Source organism: Eptesicus fuscus, chromosome 4 (assembly GCF_027574615.1).
Source record: "Eptesicus fuscus isolate TK198812 chromosome 4, DD_ASM_mEF_20220401, whole genome shotgun sequence".
Lineage (NCBI taxonomy): Eukaryota > Metazoa > Chordata > Mammalia > Chiroptera > Vespertilionidae > Eptesicus > Eptesicus fuscus.
The window spans coordinates 53,565,185-53,585,056 of NC_072476.1; the positions used below are offsets into that span (position 1 = coordinate 53,565,185).

General features: G+C 37.9%; 1 protein-coding gene across 2 annotated transcripts; it reads left to right on the forward strand.

Moving 5' to 3' along the window:
• The first annotated feature begins 492 nt into the window (after positions 1–492).
• On the forward strand, positions 493–12,880 carry NUDT12 (nudix hydrolase 12). Of its 2 annotated transcripts, none has more exons than XM_028149786.2 (7): positions 493–539; positions 3,057–3,268; positions 3,819–4,408; positions 6,702–6,869; positions 8,195–8,308; positions 10,954–11,153; positions 12,498–12,880. In XM_028149786.2, exons 2-7 carry the CDS (start codon positions 3,063–3,065, stop codon positions 12,606–12,608), a joined length of 1,389 nt encoding a protein of 462 aa, XP_028005587.2. In that variant the 5' UTR covers positions 493–539; positions 3,057–3,062; the 3' UTR covers positions 12,609–12,880. The 2 variants fall into 2 exon arrangements, with proteins under 2 accessions (XP_028005587.2, XP_008142719.2); XM_008144497.3 differs by lacking the exon at positions 493–539 and adding an exon at positions 581–604.
• The last annotated feature ends 6,992 nt before the right edge of the window (positions 12,881–19,872 follow it).

Genomic DNA, 19,872 nt, shown 5'->3' on the forward strand with positions numbered 1-19,872 from the left:
TTATCCAATTTAAACCTCACAGCAACCCAAGAAGGTGTGTTGTGGGCACTTGGTATGGACTTTCTACTGACTGAGGGGGGCATCGACACATGGCACCATTTTTCACATGAGGAGGTTGAGGTTCAGAGGCCAGCAACTTATTTAAGGTCATGTACTGGAAAGTCTTGGTCCAAGTCATATTCCAATTTTCTTTAACATGAAAAAAAAAGAACACTTTGAGCACTCCATTGCATTGGACTCTTATCGACTGGTGCAAATTACTGGAAAACTGAAGTCCATTCCACAGACCTCGAGTTTTCCAAGCCAGCACCACACTCTACACATCTCACCTGGAAGAAGCACCAACCCTTCACTCACCTGCAGGAAGCCTCTGGTCCTAGCCTGGAACTCTGGTGCGATAGGGCTGTCTTCCCCCCAAACCCCACCCCTTCTAGGGTGGCGCACAGCCTTGGACCTTCAAACTACATCTCCCATAAAGCTGTGCGAGGTCACCGGCCCTTTACCGGAAGTCAGGAAGGTTCTATCCGGCTCCGAAAAGAGTAAGTGTCGGGGTTTCCCCATCCCCTGACCACATCCCGGTTTCCGCTGTTCTGGTCTTCACTTGGTTAGTAGCGGCAGCGGCGAGTGAGTCAGTCGTCGGCCCGGTCGGGGGCCGGGGACCCGTCTCCACGCCTTCTGCCCCTTCCCCCGCGCCATCGCCGGGCCTGCGGGTCCTGGGGCGCAGCCTCGCCCTGGGAGCGGGCGAAGGAGCGGTGACCCCGCCACCTGGCCCGGGAGGGAGCGCAGCGCCGCGGGGGCCCCCCAGCCCGGTCTCTGAAGGGGTGAAAGGAAATGCTGCCTCGGATTTGGTTTCACATTAAAAGAAGGACTCACAGTAGCGGCAAGAAAATAAACTGTTTCGGGCATTTGACCCTTTGAAGAGACCGGCGTGGGTGGCGCCTGATTGGTTAAAGGACCAGCCTGAGTGCCCAGGGGAGGGGGTTCCTTAGGTAACGGTGGGTGACTTTGGGGATGGAGCCCCCATTCGAGGTCTGCCCTGCCTCCCCCGAGTTACAACATCAGTAACAGTGGATGTTGGTTCGGAGAAAATGTAAGGCCGGTGAAACCTAAGATTCTGTTAAATGGCCTCTCAGAGTAGCCCATGCCTCTCTTGGAGAGCGAGGGCAGCATTTGGGGAACTGAACCACCCCATCCCGCCCTCCAGTCCTTACCCCAGGGAGGACCTGTCAGTGAGAGGCGGGAAAGGAAATGGAGCCCTAGAGCTGGACTCAGAGTTGGCCCTGCTTCTCTGGAATGAATAATGGCTCTACCTCTAGATAGCTTTTCTGCTGAGAAAGCCGAGGGGGGAAGTGAGCATTTTAAAAACCTTTCTCCTGAAAATACTGTGCTGTCAGGAGCATCGCACGGGGGCTGCTGAATGGCCCTGTGTTTGGGAGGACACTTTTGCAGCCACCTGGAGTGGCCTGTGGGGAGGGGGAGGAAGAGGCCATGACTTCATAAATGAGGCAGTGAAGTATTGCTTACAATAAACCTAACTAAAGGACCTATAGGCTGAGATTTTTATAGCAAATAAATTTAAGAGAAAGGCAATTTAGAAGGGAGACTACGCATGAGTCTGTATATAGCAGTGCTTCAAAACAAAGTCCTTAAAAGTTGTGTATTATAATATTTTTAAAGCATTTAGGAAGCTCAATATGAAGACGATGATCAGGTAAATTTTAAAGTAAATCTAAAGAAAAAAATCGTTTTCTAATACAGAAGTCACTTTTAATTAAGTTATAAACAGATCTTCATTATTAGGTTTTATTCAAATGTTTACATTCCTGTGAATATAGTTCACCTATTTATAGTTTTTACCTACTTACTTGTAAGTAGTAGAAAGATACAAACAGGAAAGGTAAACAAAAATAAAGTTACTCTCTCATCCATTTTCCCCCTACTCATACTATAAAATTAATCAGCCAAATTTGTAGTGTCAGAACACTAAAGACAACTGCTTTCAAAATATATGGATTGTAACCTTTCCTTCTTTTTAGTATAAATATCTATTGCTTAGAATAGTAGAAACCCAAATATTTTCTTAACTGCATTCATAGAAAAAAATTATACATTAAAAAAAGGTACTTTGAGGAATTCATAGACAACTGAAACGAACCATTTCCACCAAAAATAGTTCAGTTTTTGCCCTACCGCATTTAACCCATGTTTAGGCAACATTTATTAAGAGATACGAAACAATTATTTTCTGTATTTTTTTTCTTACTGAAACAGCACAGTATGGCAAAGCAGACCAAGTTAAGGGTTTAAAAAGTTTCTATGATTCAAGGGTAGACAAAGTGACCATTAGAACAGTGTCTAATAGATAAAAAAAAAATATGGTCATCTGATTTATGACAAAGATAATGCTACAGTGCAAAAGGACAAGATAGTAATTTCAAGAATGATGCCAAGTCATATGGATTACTCTATGAGATAAAAATGTATGTTGACCCTTACCTCACACCTTGAACAAAAATCAATTCCAGATAGATTGCAGAGTTGTGCAAGGAAAAGCAATACATGGTTTTCATGAGAAACTTAGCTTTTTAATAATTTATTAAAGGTTAAAGGTTCTTAATTTCTCTGAGGACAGGGACCTGTTTCTGGTACTGCAAACCTAAGGGAAATACTACTTGTCATCTGCTAAAAACTTCTGCCTTTACTTCTATCTGCTTTAAACCCTCCTCCCATTGAAGTATGTCTTGTCTACTTCAAATACCTGCTTCTCTTTGTAAAGCTGTTACCTGGTCCCTCTCCCAAGGATACGGCCCCCTCATCTGTATTACCAAATATCTGTATGTTATGTATATATCCCTCATGTTGAATTATATTTAAAATTCCCAACTGATGACAATTTTGAGATGTATGCTGTGATGACAGTTGACTGCTAATTACCTTTTGCTAATTATGTTTTAGAAACCATAATTATTCTAATTATATCAGCACTCAGATAATGTTCAATCATTGATATGAGGAGCAATTGCAAATGAGTTTTTTTCTATTTTCTTTTTTTTAAGGACGAAATGTCTTCTATAAAAAGAAATCCAAAGCAAGAAATAGTTTCCCAATTTCACTCTTCAGCTGCAGAAGGAGATATTGCTAGGTTAACAGTAATACTCAGTCATTCTCCATCGCTCCTCAATGAAACTTCTGAAAATGGCTGGACTGCTTTAATGTATGCTGCAAGGAATGGGCATCCAGATGTTGTCCAATTTCTACTTGAGAAAGGGTAAACATTTGAGGCTATACCACCTGAAGGATTATACGGTTTAATTTCTGGGTTACATCTTTTCTTTTCATATTTTTTCTTATAGCCATATTTATATCATTGGACTTGTAAATAACTCATTGACCAGTTTTGTGATAAAAAAAAATGTAGCATAATTTCTAACTAAAAGCTTGTAACTTTTTTTACTCAGGAATTAATTTTTCATTCTTAATAACAAAGCAAAATTAGGAGTTAATCTAATATTTTTTTCCAAAACAGAAAATTAAGTTTACCCACTGTGGCTACCATGAATCCCTTGTAGAATTTTAATATCGCATAGTAAAACTGCTTTTTAATTTTATAATTCTCCAGAAAATTGAAATATCCACTATCTATAACTTTTAATGATTTATGATTATTTATTTTAATCTTCCCACTTGTAAATTATGTACTAAATGAAGAAAAGTCTATGTAAGCATTAACTAAAGGAACTATAATATGCATCTGAAAGTATTAAGTAACTACTGGAGAAAATGTTTGTTTCCTATTATATTTTTCCTTTTATCTATAGGTGTGACAGATCCATTGTCAACAAATCAAGGCAGACTGCACTGGATATTGCTAAATTTTGGGGTTACAAGCATATAGCTAACTTACTAGCTAATAATAAAGGTGGGAAGAAGCCTTGGTTCCTAACCAATGAAGTAGAAGAATGTGAAAATTATTTTGGCAAAACGCTGTTGGACCGGAAAAGTGAAAAAAGAAATAATTCGGACTGGCTACTAGCTAAAGAAAGCCACCCAGCCACAGTTTATATACTTTTCTCAGATTTAAATCCCTTGGTTACTCTGGGTGGCAACAAAGAAAGTTCCCAACAGCCAGAAGTCAGGCTTTGTCAGCTGAACTACACAGATATAAAGGATTATTTGGCTCAGCCTGAAAAGATCACCTTGATTTTCCTTGGAGTAGAACTTGAAATGAAAAAAGAGTTACTTAATTATACTGGGGAAGTCCCAAGAGAAGAAGAAGATGGGCTGGTTGCCTGGTTTGCTCTAGGTATAGATCCTGTTGCTGCTGAAGAATTTAAGCAAAGACATGAAAATTGTTATTTTCTTCATCCTCCAATGCCAGCTCTTCTGCAACTGAAAGAAAATGAAGCTGGTAAGACGTGAACACTCTATACTTGTATTGATAATATTCTGGTCTTTGGAACTCCATTGGAGTTGTATGTATCTACAGTTTCTAGGGCAGGCGTCCTCAAACTACAGCCCGCGGGCCACATGCGGGTGTTTTTGCCGTTTTGTTTTTTTACTTCAAAATAAGATATGTGCAGTGTGCATAGGAATTTGTTCATAGTTTTTTTTAAACTACAGTCCAGCCCTCCAACGGTCTGAGGGACAGTGAACTGGCCCCCTGTTTAAAAAGTTTGAGGACCCCTGTTAGGGGCATGCTTTTTTCAGTAAGCAATGAAATGAAGCTATATCTTCATTAGAAACTTTATAAAGCTCTCACCCTAGGGGACTACTCTCCTGGGCAGTTACAGCAATCTTAATCAGCTAAGACAAATTTCCCCAGAATTAACCCTAAAGCATGATGGTTTCATTTGATTCTTCAGTGAATAATGATTGAGCGCCTGCTGTACAATGAGCATGATGGCAAAGACTTCTTGGACTGCTTCGTTTTTTTCTGTTGCTGGATATGCCAGTTCATGTGGGGCCTTTCAAGTCATAATAAGAAACTAGGGGTGTTAGTCTAAATTCCATTTAAATATTATAACCTGACCTATGTTTAAGAAAAAAAAAACAAAAAAATAACGTCACTTTGGCTGTTTTGTAGATCATGAATTGTAGGCAATTAAGTATGGAAGTTAGGAGTCTTGTTGTGAGGTGATTAGAAATTACTGCATCCCAGGTAAGATATTTTATTGGCTTAGATTAGTGGTGGAGTTGCAGGAAAGAGAGAGTTTGAGATATTATGGAGGTAGGACTGATAGGGCTTGATCAGTATGTTGAGACTATTATAAGTGAGAGGGAGATGAGAATAACCTGGACTAAAACCTAAACTAAGGTGATAATACTAGAAATGGTGAAAAGGAGGTACATTCAAGATATATTTTTGAGAGAAAATTGACAGTACTTGATGGAATGAGGATAGAGTATATAACAATGAAGGAAAAGGAACGACTACTAGGCTTGAGACTTTAGTAATTTGGTAGGTAGTGATACTATTTTTTAAATAAAATAATATAGGGTGATGAGTAGAGCAAGGGAAGCAGGAAAGAGTTAAAGTAAGTAAATCAAGATATTAGTTTTGGGCATGCTAAATTTCAGAGGATATTAGAATCTGGAGAGAGGAGAGGGGAGGTCTGAACTGGTGATACCCATATGGGAGTCATCAACACAAAGATGGTTTTTGAATCCCAGGAAACTGCTGAGATTATTTCAAGTTGAGAGCAAGTAAGAAAGAGATCTCAGAATCATACCTCAATCCCTCTCAATTTAAAGGTCAGGTGGAAAGAGAGGAGCCATCAAAAGTGATGTTGACAGTGTGGCCAAAAGTAAGGAGGAACACAGGAGACATGGAAACCATGAGAGCAGAGTATTTTTTGGAGGTACTGGTCAAATGCATTGAATGCCGTTGAGAATATGAGTAAGACAAAGACAAAGTTTTGTGTGTTTTTTAAAGCTCTTTGGTTTGGAGAGTATAAAGGTTTTGGTGAATTTGACAAGAGGAGTACCAGTGGAGTGGAAGAAAAGAAGCTCGATTATGATAGATTGAGGAGTTAATGGGAGGTGATGAAGGGGTCACTTGTCAGTGTTCCCCTTCCCTTAGGTAATGGGGAAGGCCCTTCCAAGAATATGAATGTTGTAAACAGCAGTATTTTTTAAATATTATATGCAGTTTCCAGTTGTAAACAGGATAGGTTCCACAGTGACATGGACCAGTAGTGGCTTAGCCAGTCACCAAGGTAGAGATGGGTACCAACAGTTTGTAATATTGCCTTTTTTAGTTCAAGTCCAAGTTAGGAACAGCCTTTGTAATGTATTTTTAGAAAAGTTTCCATTATAAAGTCACTATTTGTAGAGTCACTATACACCTTGTATGTCCAAAATTTCAAAATCACCTGCAGTAAAAGTCTGAGCTAATACAGTGTGTAAGATGGATGTTAGTACATCTGTCTTAGATGAGTTATATTTTCTTAGTTCAAATTAAAGTTAAATCTAATTTCATTTGTCATATGTAGAATTAAATCTTTTACTTTAAAAAAATGTACACATCATAAAAATAGGAATACTAAACTCTTGATCACACCACTATTCAGAAGTATATTCTTTATTATGACTTAAGAACATTTATACCATATGTCTTTATTATGATTCAAGAATATTTTACTTATATATTAATTTGTTTATAAATTGTCACAGAATTAAAACTTCTTGTTTTTCTCAAAAAGGAGTTGTAGCTCAAGCAAGATCTGTTCTTGCCTGGCACAGTCGATATAAGTTCTGCCCAACCTGTGGAAGTGCGACTAAAATTGAAGAAGGTGGCTATAAAAGAGTATGCTTAAAAGAAGACTGCCCTAGCCTCCATGGCGTTCACAATACATCATATCCAAGAGTTGGTAAGCCTTTTCTTTTACAGTGAAATCTCAGCCATCTGGAATCCTGAGGAATAAGACATTCTAGAAAGACAAGATTTTCAGTTGCTGAGGGGTTGACCTTTTCGTTAAGAGCATGTTTACTTTAACCGTTAAGTCTATAAGTATTAAGTTATTACATACTTCATGAATTTTAAATAAAGGACATTGTACATAATTAGCCATTTCTTAACTCTGGGTTAATCAATATGAATTTGATGTGTTGAGAAATATGATTTCAAAAGCCCACCAATCTGGGTCCACTTAGTTCAGAGACACCAAAAAAGAAGCCCCAACAATTTAGTGCCTGTTTGAGGCATCACCCAAGCAGTACAGCCTGGAGCTAGCTTCTCATAACTGCTGGTATCTGCCTATACTTTCTCTGCTCCTAATTGCTTTGAGACTGCTGTTGGTTTAGAAATCTGATAACCCAGCCCTTTCAAACTGTGAAAAAGAATAGACAGACTCAGTAAGCAACACTTGAAGAGGTCTCCTAAGAGTAAGTAAAGTGCATGGCTTAGTGACATCTATTTTTACTGCTCAGGAACCTTTTACATCTGATTCCTGGATCTCAGTCATGATATAGAGAGGATAATTCACTAGATTAGTGACGTCTGGAGACATGAACTGTATTTAATTTATATGTATATATATTTTTTAATAGCTTAAACATAATCACAAAGCCACCTTAGCTTTTAAAAACATTTTATTACGGATTAGGATGGAAGGGAGAGAAAAATTCACTACATTTACTATGGTAAAATTTGAATTTTATTCATGCCATGTATTATCTACTCACACTTCTTCCTTATAAAAAAAATAAGAGCCCTACCTGGTTTGGCTCAGTGGATAGAGTGTCAGCCTATGGACTGAAGGGTCCCAGGTTCGATTCCCGTCAAGGGCACATGCCTGGGTTGTGGGCTCAATCCCTAGTAGGAGGCGTACAGGAGGCAGCCAATCAATGATTCTCTCTCATCATTGATGTTTCTATCTCTCTCTCCCTCTCCCTTCCTCTCTGAAATCAATAAAAATACATTTTTTAAAAAAGAATATGCCTAGCATACCATAAGTACACAATAAATGTTATTAAAATGAGGACAAAAATGATCTTGTAGCTTACTGACAGTATTCTATATAACTTCCCTAAAATACTGTCATTAGGCAGAAAGAAATAATCTCTTGTAACTAGACAAGTCTTGTTCTTACAATAGATATACCTTTTAATTATCCTACTAGACAGTGACTGTATATACAGAATGAGTGGAAATTATTTTTCCTGTTATTCATACATCTGATTTTTTTTTTAATAGATCCAGTAGTAATCATGCAAGTTATTCATCCAGATGGGACCAGATGTCTTTTAGGCAGGCAGAAAAGATTTCCTCCAGGCATGTTTACTTGCCTTGCTGGATTTATTGAACCTGGTAAGCTTTTTAAAAATAATGTTTCTAATAATTTTTATTTAACGTATAATTTCCAAATAAATATTTTAGGCAGCATTTGAGAAATAATCTTTGATAAATTATTAAATAAAACCGTTACTTTTACATATTTTCTGTGTATTTTAAATGATACAACTTTTGTTTTTACTAATGGAATAATTTTGTGCTTTAAAGATTCAATACTTGCTCTCTCACGTATCTTTCATATATTGCTGTTATCCAAGATATCAGCATGATTTACACCTCACTTCCTTCTGTGCTAGACTCAGCTGTCATCTTTTCAAATAGAACTTCTCTGATAGCCCCAAATACATCCGTTAGCCCCAGAGCCTGCATTCACAATCCCTGTTATCCTGCCAGTTTTCTTTTGCTATAGCAGTCATCACCACCTAACATGGTATGTATGTATGTATTTTTGTATGTATCTATTTGTCTGCTTTTATCAGAAAGTAAGTTTTATTCATTGGTGTGTCCCAAACCCTTAAAGCAGTGCCTCTTACATAGTAGGAGTTCAATAAATATTTGCAGAATAAATTAATGAATATATCTAATTAATACATGTTTAACCTCAAACTTGCAATATTAATCTGCATTACTAGATAATAATAGTAATAAATATATATTAGAGCCACACTCTGTTCCCAAGCCTTTACATGTATTAAATCATATGATCCTCAGCAGTTTTATAGATGGGGCACAAAGGCATAGGGACTGAATAACTTGCCCCAAATCAAGCAGGTAGTAAGTGATAGGGCAGGGACTTAAACCTGGGCAGTTGTCTCTGAGTCCATGATCTTAATCACTCTGCTGCTTCTCATAGCTCTGGATTACTTTTTTCAATGCTATATATTATTCCATTTATGAATATCCTGCAATTTATTTATTCTGCTGTTGGACATTTATTTCAAAGTTATTGCTATTACAAGCAACACTGCAATGAATATTTTTATACACTCCTTGTACACATTTGCAAGAGTTATCTAGAATATATATACCTGAGAGTATCATTGTTAAATTATAGGATATGAGCATCTTAACCTTTTTAGTTATTGCCAAGTTGCTCTCTAAAGTGTCCCTGCCAATTTACATTCCTTCTAGCAGTACATGAAATGTTCGGTTATTCCAAATCTACACCAAGTTAGAGTTTTCAAATTTTTAATTTGTCATTCTGGTGGATATGAAAGTGTCACTGTATTTTTCATTTTTATTTCACTGTTAATGGAGTATCTTTTCCAAATGTGTAATAGGCATCCAGTTTTCTTTACCTCTGAGTTGTACATGTTTGTTCTTTGCCTATTTTTTGTTTTTGGTTGTCTATCCTTTTTCTTATTGATTTTAGGAGTTTTAAAGTATGTATTGTATGCTAATCTTTATTTAGTTATGGTCTTGCAAATATCTTATGCTAGTCAATGACTCATCTTTTCACTGTTTTTTGTGAATATAAGTTGTTAATTTCAATATAGGAAATGTATTAATCTATTTGAAAAAGAAAGCTATATTTAAATAGCACAATATTTCTAAACTTCCAGATAAACTTAACTTAGAAACCATTCCCTCTATCCTAATTCTCAGTTCCAAAAATTCAAAATATAAAGTACATTTATAGACATCATTTTATTTTATTAAAGCTGACTCAGCAGTCATCTAGAGCCACTTTCAGCCTTTTTCATCTCATGGCACACATAAACTAATTACTAAAATTCTGCAGCCCACACAAAATATATTTTTTGCCAATCTGACAAATAAAATATGTATAATCTTGATTGATTTACAAAAATATAATAGTAATTACCTCTCCATTTTGCTCCTAAGTGACTTTTTAAAAAATCAGGTGCCTTATACTTGTATATAAGTATTTCTGGTACAAAGAATTAACCAATCAGACTGAACCTTATTATGCAGCATGACCAATAAGATGCACCTCTGTTATATGACATATATTTATTGTTCAAGACAGGGCATTCACATCGGTCAGTTATTGTTGTGTTGGCTGTTGTCGTGTTTCACTTGACAGCCTAAGGGAAAAGAGGTCAGTGCCCCTAACTAAATAGTCATGTATTGCATGTTTTAAAAATTCTTGCAGCACACCGGTTGAAAATTGCTGATCCAGAGGAAAATAATAATGTTAAAAGAAAAATGCTGAATTTCACTTACTATGGTTTTTAAACTGTTATATGCTTTCTAACTATTTTGAAAACAGTTATCTGTAATAATTGACAACATAAGAAAAAAGTTTGAAGATTTTAGTGAGTAAAAGACTAGCCATTAAAAAATAGTTATAATTTATAACTATTTAGTGATAATATATTAATGAAATAATATATAAAGTGTTTACAGTGTTTAGCCAAAGGTAGGTGCTAGATAGTTGTATATGTTATTTTTTTTGATGTAACTAAAAATTTGGACCTTTAAGAAATGAAAAGTTTGTTGCTATTTTGATTTTGTATGTGGTCATAAACTTTAAGAAATAATGTTTTCTTGAATTCCAATCTAGTTTTAGGCTTCTGCTTTCTGATTCTTTGAACTGGGTTTCTGTCCAAAGTGATTGCCAATGTTTGCACCATTCCTAGCACAATATGTACAGGGCATGTTCATCAGCTCCTTGTTCTTTTGCCCCATTTGATTAGGGGAGACAATAGAAGATGCTGTTCGGAGAGAAGTAGAAGAGGAAAGTGGTGTCAAAGTTGGCCATGTTCAGTATGTCTCTTGTCAACCATGGCCAATGCCCTCTTCCTTAATGATTGGTTGCTTAGCTGTGGCAGTGTCTACAGAAATTAAAGTTGACAAGAATGAAATAGAGGATGCCCGCTGGTTCACTAGAGAACAGGTAAAGTTCAATTTAATTTCCTTCTTCTATTGATTGTTCTCTGACTGTATCGGTTTAAGCATGCAGCAAAGATACTTGTTTTCAGCAAGTTGAATGAATAGCTATGGCCTCTCATCATGCATGGATTACAGTGTAATTGATGTGTTAAGTCATCCTCTGAGATTCTTCTAATAATGCTGATTCTATGCAATTTTCTAATATCAAATGCCATTCCTTTAGATTAATACCTTTTAATGGACTTAAAATAGGTAACCATTATATCAGAGATGAAAAACAGGAATATTGTTTTTAGACATTTTGTATTTTAATTTATAGCTTTAAAACAGTTTTCTCTAAAAAAAATCTATAATAATAAAAGTGTAATATGCTAATTAGACCAGACGTCCTTCTGGACGACCTTCCTTCCAGACAAAGCCACAGCAGGCAGGGGCTGAGGCAGAGGCGGCAGAGGACCCTGGCCGCAGCGGCAGAGAGAAGGGGCCGGGACCAAGGCCCGTGCATGAATTTTGTGCATAGGGTCTCTAGTATCAGTATAAAAAGCTTAAAATTTGTGAAAAGTTCTTATTCAATTTAAAATATATTTAAGGATAAGAAGACAAAACTCACAAGAACTTTTTGAAACATCATTAAGTATTATAATGAGAGATAAATTACTTGTGTTTTGTATAACCCAGAGTATTTATGTAGAAAACAAATGGATATACTGCAGTATTGAACACCTGAAATCCTTCTATGTCTAAATAAAATTAATTTTATTTTATGCTCAACCTCCAAAAGTAGAAATTAGATTTTTTTCCAGAATTTTTTAAAATGGAACCTATCCCAGAAGTTGACTTTACTTTGAAAATAAGTGTGGCCGAAACCGGTTTGGCTCAGTGGATAGAGCGTCGGCCTGCGGACTGAAGGGTCCCAGGTTCGATTCCGGTCAAGGGCATGTACCTTAGTTGCGAGCACATCCCCAGTAGGGGGTGTGCAAGAGGCAGCTGATCGATGTTTCTCTCTCATCGATGTTTCTAACTCTCTATCCCTCTCTCTTCCTCTCTGTAAAAAAATCAATAAAATATATTTAAAAAAAAAAAAGAAAAGAAAATAAGTGTGGAGCATATACTTAGCTTTTTCATGACCTTATTTTCTCAAATATTTTAAAAATTGAATCACAAACTCATTGAAGCAACTAAAGATGCTGTACTAAATTTTGCATGTTGAATATGGATGTTAATCACTTTTTACTGTTGTCATTCACTATAAAAGTTCTCACATTTAAGTTGAATTGTATAAGCATAGAAATAATATTTAAGTATGAGAGTGTTGAAATCCTAATACATTTTATTATGTGTATTTTAGGTTGTGGATGTTCTGACCAAAGGGAAGCAGCAGGCATTCTTCGTGCCACCAAGCCGAGCGATTGCACATCAGTTAATCAAACACTGGATTGGAATGAACCCCAATCTCTAAATCAATAACTAGACTTTGACTGAGTACTAATTGATTTCTAATACTACTTATTTCCTCACATGATATTAGAAATGTTCACTGCTCTTTAGAATGTCACAACACAAAATATTGGGTGTTTAAAATATTTTCAAGTATACTTTTCATCTTAACCACAGAATTCTTAACTTTATAAATTACAACATTGCCTCAGATTTTGTTAAGTCTGGATCAGCCTTCTGTAAACAGTCTTTTGGGTTTTTTTGGTTGTGCTCCATAATTTTATCTCACAAAACCATATTACCTTATAATAGACAAATATGCAAATTGACCGCACCTTCGCTACGCCCAAGCCACGCCCACCAACCAAGTCACGCCCATCAACCATGCCCACCAGGAAACCGTTGCAGGGAAGAGCCTGCTCTGATCACAGGAGCGAGCCGAACCCGCTCCTGCGATTGGGTCGCAGGGAAGCTGGGGTGCGGGCGGAGCCCAAGGCCCGGAAAGCCGCCCGGGGCTTTCCGGGCCTTGGGCGCCAGCAGGGTGCCTGCTCCGATCACAGGAGCCGGCTCGCTCCTGCGATTGGGTCGCAGGGACGCTGGGGTGCGGCGGAGCCCAAGGCCCGGGAAGCCCCCCGGGGCTTTCCTGGCCTTGGGCGCCAGCCGGGTGCCTGCTCAGATCGCAGGGACACTGGGGTGCAGTTTTCTTTCTTTCTTTTTTTTTTAATATATTTTATTGATTTTTTACAGAGAGAAATAGAGAGGGATAGAGAGTTAGAAACATTGATGAGAGAGAAACATCGATCAGCTGCCTCCTGCACACCCCCTACTGGGGATGTGCCCGCAACCAAGGTACATGCCCTTGACCGGAATCGAACCTGGGACCTTTGAGTCCGCAGGCCGACGCTCTATCCACTGAGCCAAACCGGTTTCGGCTGGGGTGCAGTTTTCACCTGCACCAGTTTTCTGCCGGCACGGGGACCCTCAAAGAAGGTATAAGGCGGTGGCCACAGCCAAGGCCTGGGTCCCCGGTGCCGGCAGAAAACTGGTGCAGGCAGCCAGGTGAATGAAGGTCTATTGCACGAATCTTCGTGCAAACGGGCTACTAGTATTTCTAATAAGAGAAACCATGTTGTAAAGAAGTATATTTTAAAAATGTAAGTAACCTAAATTCCAGCACCTCTTGTAAGCATTAGACCAGACATTAAAGACCCAATACTGAAATTAAACATATTCAAAAGGAATTCTCAAATGTCAGATTTAAATCTCAAGAAGATTTACATCTATATATATAAAACTCTAATATGCAAATAGACTGAACGGTGGAACAACCGAATAACCGGTGGCTATGAAGTGAGCTGACCCGCAGGGGGCGCGCATAGAACATGGTGGGCATCAGCAGCAAGTGGCAGAGCGCAGAACCTGGCCATGGTGGGATGGTGAAGCAGGTGAGCGGGGGCGCCAGACCAAGGCGGGGCACTGGTCACTGTCATTGGAGTGAGCCTATGGTGGTTACTGAAAATTCTTTGTTCCCATGCACTGCGGTCCTGCCCGGTGCTTGCACTTGCTGCTGGCACCAGTCCTGCTTGCACCCGCTGCCGGCACCCGGCACCAGCCCCGATCACTCAGTGCCGTCAGTGGATGCAAGTGGCAGCTGCCAGCCCCGATTGCCCCTGAGGGCTTCTCCACCTTCCCCTGCTCCTGAGGGGCGATCAGGACAGCAGCTGCCACTCACACCCACTGATGGCACCAGTCCCACTCGCACCCGCTGCTGGCACCGGCCCTAGTCGCTCCACGCTGTCAATGGGTGCAAGCAAGGCCGGCGCCTTCAGTGCATGGGAATGGCGGTTGCAGGAGCGGGCCTGCCGGTAGATGGGACCAGGGGCAACAGTGGGAGGGGTGGGTGGGAGTGCAGAGAATGGGCTGAGACCCGCCCCTGTGCCCACCGCAACCTCACGGCCCACAGTTCCTTTCAATATGCACGAATTTGTACACTGGGCCCCTAATCTATATAATAAAAGCCTAATATGCTAAGTGTCTGGTCAGCCATTCAACCAATCAAAGCATAATATGCTAATGATGTGCTAAAGCCACTCAACTGCTTGCTATGACGTGCACTGACCACCAGGGGGCAGACACTCTGACTGGTAGGTTAGCTTGCTGCTGGGGTCCGGCCTATCAGGACTGAGCAAGACAGGCTAGACACGCCCTGGAACCCTCCTGTGGTCCCTCCCTGGCTGGCCAACCTCCCACATCCCTCCCCAGCCCCAATCGTGCACCGGTGGGGTCCCTCAGCCTGGCCTGTGCCCTCTCGCAATCCGGGCTGAGGGGACCCCCCCCAAGTGCACGAATTTTGTGCACCAGGCCTCTAGTATTTAATAAAAACCATGACTATGTCATATCTTTTTTGAGAAATTAGACAAAATAATTTTAATGAATTTTGAGCTTGCTTTTTTAATCTTTCCATTACCATAAAGTTTCAGTTATCAGTAGCTGATTTTTTTTCTCATCTTCCCATTGTAATAAACTTTTTTCTCCTGGTTCCATTGTCCTAGCAGTGGTACAGTTACAGTGCTGCTACTAGTCTATTTCATCAGTGTTAAGAATTTTCTATTTTGATAACTCTACTAGTGATCAGAATAAGTGGGAGCATACTATTTTATCTAGGACCTACTCCTTAAACCTAAAATTAATCTATCAATCTGTTAGTTCTACTCAAAGTCTTAAGACAAATCGGGATTCTATGCTTTTTCACTGAAATTAAACATATTTTAAAGGAATTTTCCTCAAAGGTCAGATGTTATATAAATCCCAGATAGCTTTACATATTTTTAAAAAACACTGGCTTTATGGCATTTTCTGATATAGGTTGTATTTGCATTAACAAAAAATTGTATAACCATTACTCACTTTATTAAACTCAAATATAACATTTGATTTTGGCCTTAAATCATCACATTCTAAGAAGTCTTTGTAAAATAAATATATCTTAGAAATGAATCAGTAAGATTCTAGAGAAAGTAAATTGTAGTAATTCACAATTTTGCAACAAAGAACTATCATATTTTACAAGGCTGTTTTGAAATTGCCTTAAAAGCTAATGGTTAAATATATAAATTTATATAATTTGGCTCTATACTATAGTATGTTAGAGCTGGAAGAGCATTTAAGGATAATATATATAGTTCATTGCCCTTCTTTTATGGATTAGTTAAGGTAAAGGAAATCCTAAAAAGTGAATTTAATTCATTAAAGGTAAATTTAAATAATTTATGATGAAAGTTACACAATTACACTTTATAATTTTTAATACAATTAATTGTAATTACAATTAAGTAACTTAATTACAACAGTCTGTACTGTGTAATCTAGTGCAGGATTCTCTAATAGGAAGTTGAAACTATTACTAAAAGTATTTGCAGGATAAATCAAAGTAATAGATGATAACAATAAATTTAGTTTACCAAATATTGTTAATTAACATTTTAGATACTAAAATTTATTAACTTAAATAATTTTATTAGATAAAACTTTATTTTACTGATGAACAATGGTTTTCTTAGTAATTGATGAAGACTTACTGATAGCAGGACTTTAGACAAAATTAAGACACAGGACATTTAGATACATAATAAAATCTGAACTACGTTCATATTTAGAAAATGACTTGCCTTGATCATTATGAAGTATAATGACTTAAGGTTCAGTTTTATTTCAAATGTACTTTTAATACTTATAGACCCCAAGATTACATAAAAAATTTCAGGTTTCCGTAATGTTAGGATAGCAAAGTAAAATACAAAGTATCAACAAAATGTAGTTATAAATTTAGTTTTGATATTTAATCCTGTACTCAGGGAAAATCAGTATCTAAGTAAATTATTGTTTTAAGAATTATTCTTAAATTGCTAACCTCTGAGAGGTGAATAGCTACATTAAGTAGAAGGAATAGCCAAAAAATGGTAGCGATTCAAGTGCCATGAATGTATTCTAATGGAAATGAATGTAACAATACATTAAAAATTTTATCTATTTTCTGTTTTGTGTTATGTGTGTTCTTTAATGTTTTGATAAATGTCTTCTAAAAAAATGGAATAAAACAAATTTTAGTCATTATCTGTTTAATATGTAAATAAAAAGCACAAAAGCCTTTTAAAAAGTTATTGTGTTGGAAGACTTAAATTTTTTGTTTAAGTCTTTTTAATTGCATAATTTTGGGTCATATATATGTATGTATGTCTACATGTATTATATATATATGTGTATATATATATATATATATATATATATATATATATATACTGTGTGTGTGTGTATATATATACACACTCTGACCTACATATACATGTCAATAATTTATTTCATATTTAAAGTTATGTATCCAGTCTAATGTCTGTTTTTATTACTTGTCCAATATTACCAATCTTTGCATTTTGAATTTCTCATTTGTTTACTGTTCAGAGAAGGACTAGAATTAGAAGCCTACATATTTTATTTAGTTGGAAAAATGACTAACTCTTTTAAAGATCAGGTAAAGAATATCGGTAAAGACAGAAAAGAATGAAACAACCAAGGTGAGACCATGATATGGAAGGAAAAAGTATAAACTTCTTAATAAACTAAATTAAATATCATATGAAAATAGTAGATAGAACTGATCCTTGAACTGTGTTGTTAATGTGTATATAGCAAAACATTAAGGGGAAATGTTCTATAAAATAAATCCATTATTTAGAATAAAATTTCCACAATGCAAATTTTATTAGGGATGAGAAACAGTTATTAAGTTCTGAGTATTATATATATATATATACATAGATAGATAGATGATATATATATATATATATATATATATATATATATATATATATATATATATATACTAGAGGCCCAATGCATGAAAGTTGTGCAAGAGTAGGCCTTCCCTCCCCTGGCTGCCGGCACTGGCTTCCCTCTGGCACCCAGGACCCAGGCTTCCCTCGAACCCCTGGCTTCATTCAGGAGGTCATCCGGTCTAATTAGCATATTACACTTTTATTATCCTATATATACAAATCGACTGAAGGGGCGGGCGACCAGTCAGCGGAGGGTGGGGCCAGCAAGCAGGCAGCATCAGGCCAACCAAGGCGAGTGCCAGCGGGCAGAGGGAGGGGATGGTGATGTGGCGGGAGGGGGTGGGGGAGGAAGTGGTGGTAACCAGCTGCTGTGGAGAGGCAGTGGGGGGGGGGGGCGCACACCAGGCCGGCACTGTCCTCTGATGGGGCTCCTGGTCACCCTGTCGCCTCCCGCAGAGGGAGGCCAGACTGCAGCTTAGGCACGCTCCCTACGGCATCCCCTGAGGGCTCCCGGACTGTGAGAGGGCGCAGGCCTCTAGTTATAGATACATGTGCATGTATGTGAGGCATAAGTGGGGTGGGCATTGAGTGAAATTTGTGTGTGTGCTACACTTAAAAGGGCCAATTTTCTTAAGTAGAAAACTAGGACAAAGTAATTCACAGTCCAAAATGAAGAGTATCTATCTACAAATGTAAAAGGTCTAGGTTGTGAGGCATTGACAAAGGGGTTGGAGAGTTTTGACTTCAGTGCGGATGGGAAAGGGTGCTCAATGAGGGGGCCAAATGCTTGGGAGCTTTGGCACCACAATGGTAGATGAGAGACAGACACACAGTTTATTTTGAGAACTCTTTTGAGGAGACAAATAATGTTGCCAAGAGCCTCCATCTTCAAAAAGGGTCTCACTGGTCAGGAGAGAACTGGAAAGGAAATGTTTGTGAAAATAAACTCAATTCTGAAAATGATTTTTTTTCCTATACTGTATCTTGTCTCCTCCCCCCCCCCCCACTCAGAATTCTAATAGCTTCTGAAAGAGGAAGTATAGCTTATTATAACCTACATTAGATTTTCAAATAATTCAATTTATTTGCCCAAAGTAGAAATGGTCAAAGGAAAGTTAGTCAAGTAGTAAAGATGGCATGGGGGGAAATGGGTAATTAGAAGCCTGAGTTATTGTTCGAGAAAATAAAAATTTAACTATAAAGTGAATATTTGCATCTATTAATGGGGCAGGCAAGCTCCTCATTCTGTTTTCACTAAAGGATATGCACATATAATTGTACTCGGTGGAAGTGCACTTAACTTTTCTTTATTCCTTCAGGAATACTACGTTTCTCTTTCCTTGTGAGGCAGACAGCACCACAGCATTGGACAATGGATATGTCTCTTTTCACAACTCCCATTATAATGATGCTGTACAGAACAGTGGGGGCGGCTATGAAATTTTAAAACACATTTTAAGTTTAAAAAAAAATAAACCTTTCTGCTAATGGAAACATTTTTTCTTTCTAACAAAGTCTGATAAGAAACAAGCTACAGCATGAAGAATGAAAGCATATCCTGGCTTTCCATTCCTGGGCTCATGGGAACTATACCAGACCATCTCCCTGTCTCACCCCTGATGGATTAAAAACATTCCTCTAATCACTTTCGAGGTGGCTTCCTACTTAGTAATGTGGAAGTTCCAGCCCAGAGTAGAAATTGAAAATGTATATCTATTTTAGAACAGAGTAAGTGGACAAGTGATCCAGTCTGAAGTTTATTTTTGGTTACTTTTCACTCAGCCCATTTTACTCTAGCCCCAACTTGTAGTCAATTGGAGCAGTGTGAGGTTTTGAACACCTCAATAAAATACCTCATAAATATTTATTACTGCTTTCAGATAGCAGCAAGCTAAAGTCATCTCTATCAGTAGGGGTAAAAACGATTTAAAATGCCATTGAGCCAACAGCTTTGCTGCTAAGAGTTATTTTGCTTTTGTTGCTGGGCTTACTTGTTATGAAAGAAGTTTGAAAACTCTAGTGCCAAACAGGCTGTATGGTTCGGAACTCCAAATAAGATGCCCTAACAGTGGGTGCCAATCCAAACCCCAGGGGCTGCCGTGGTCCTATCTGCCCTGCGTCTTAGGGCTTCAGTAGGATTGTAGCCATGAGTGGGAAGCCAGTGGGAACGTGGTGTGGGAGATAGGCCATTTACAATAAATTGTAAATTTAATTCAACTTCAGATTTCTGAACCTTGTTAAAGTTACTTTTTGCTTGTTCTTTCCAATGTATTTCTAAGAACTAATAGATCTCTACTTAGAGTAAGCTCCTAAGAAAATAGAATTCTGGTTAGCTTATTCGCATAATATTAATACTATTTACACAGGACTTTATATATAGAATGTTGACCATTATTGCTTTTTTAATCCTTAAACAGTCCTATGAAATACTTACTAATACTGTATCATTATCTC

Excerpts from the sequence above, each read along its gene's own strand:
- NUDT12 (XM_028149786.2), top strand. The coding sequence starts at position 3,063 with ATGTCTTCTATAAAAAGAAATCCAAAGCAAGAAATAGTTTCCCAATTT. Across the intron at positions 6,870-8,194 it reads TACATCATATCCAAGAGTTG|ATCCAGTAGTAATCATGCAA; the intron begins GTAAGCCTTTTC and ends TTTTTTTAATAG. Across the intron at positions 8,309-10,953 it reads TGCTGGATTTATTGAACCTG|GGGAGACAATAGAAGATGCT; the intron begins GTAAGCTTTTTA and ends CCATTTGATTAG.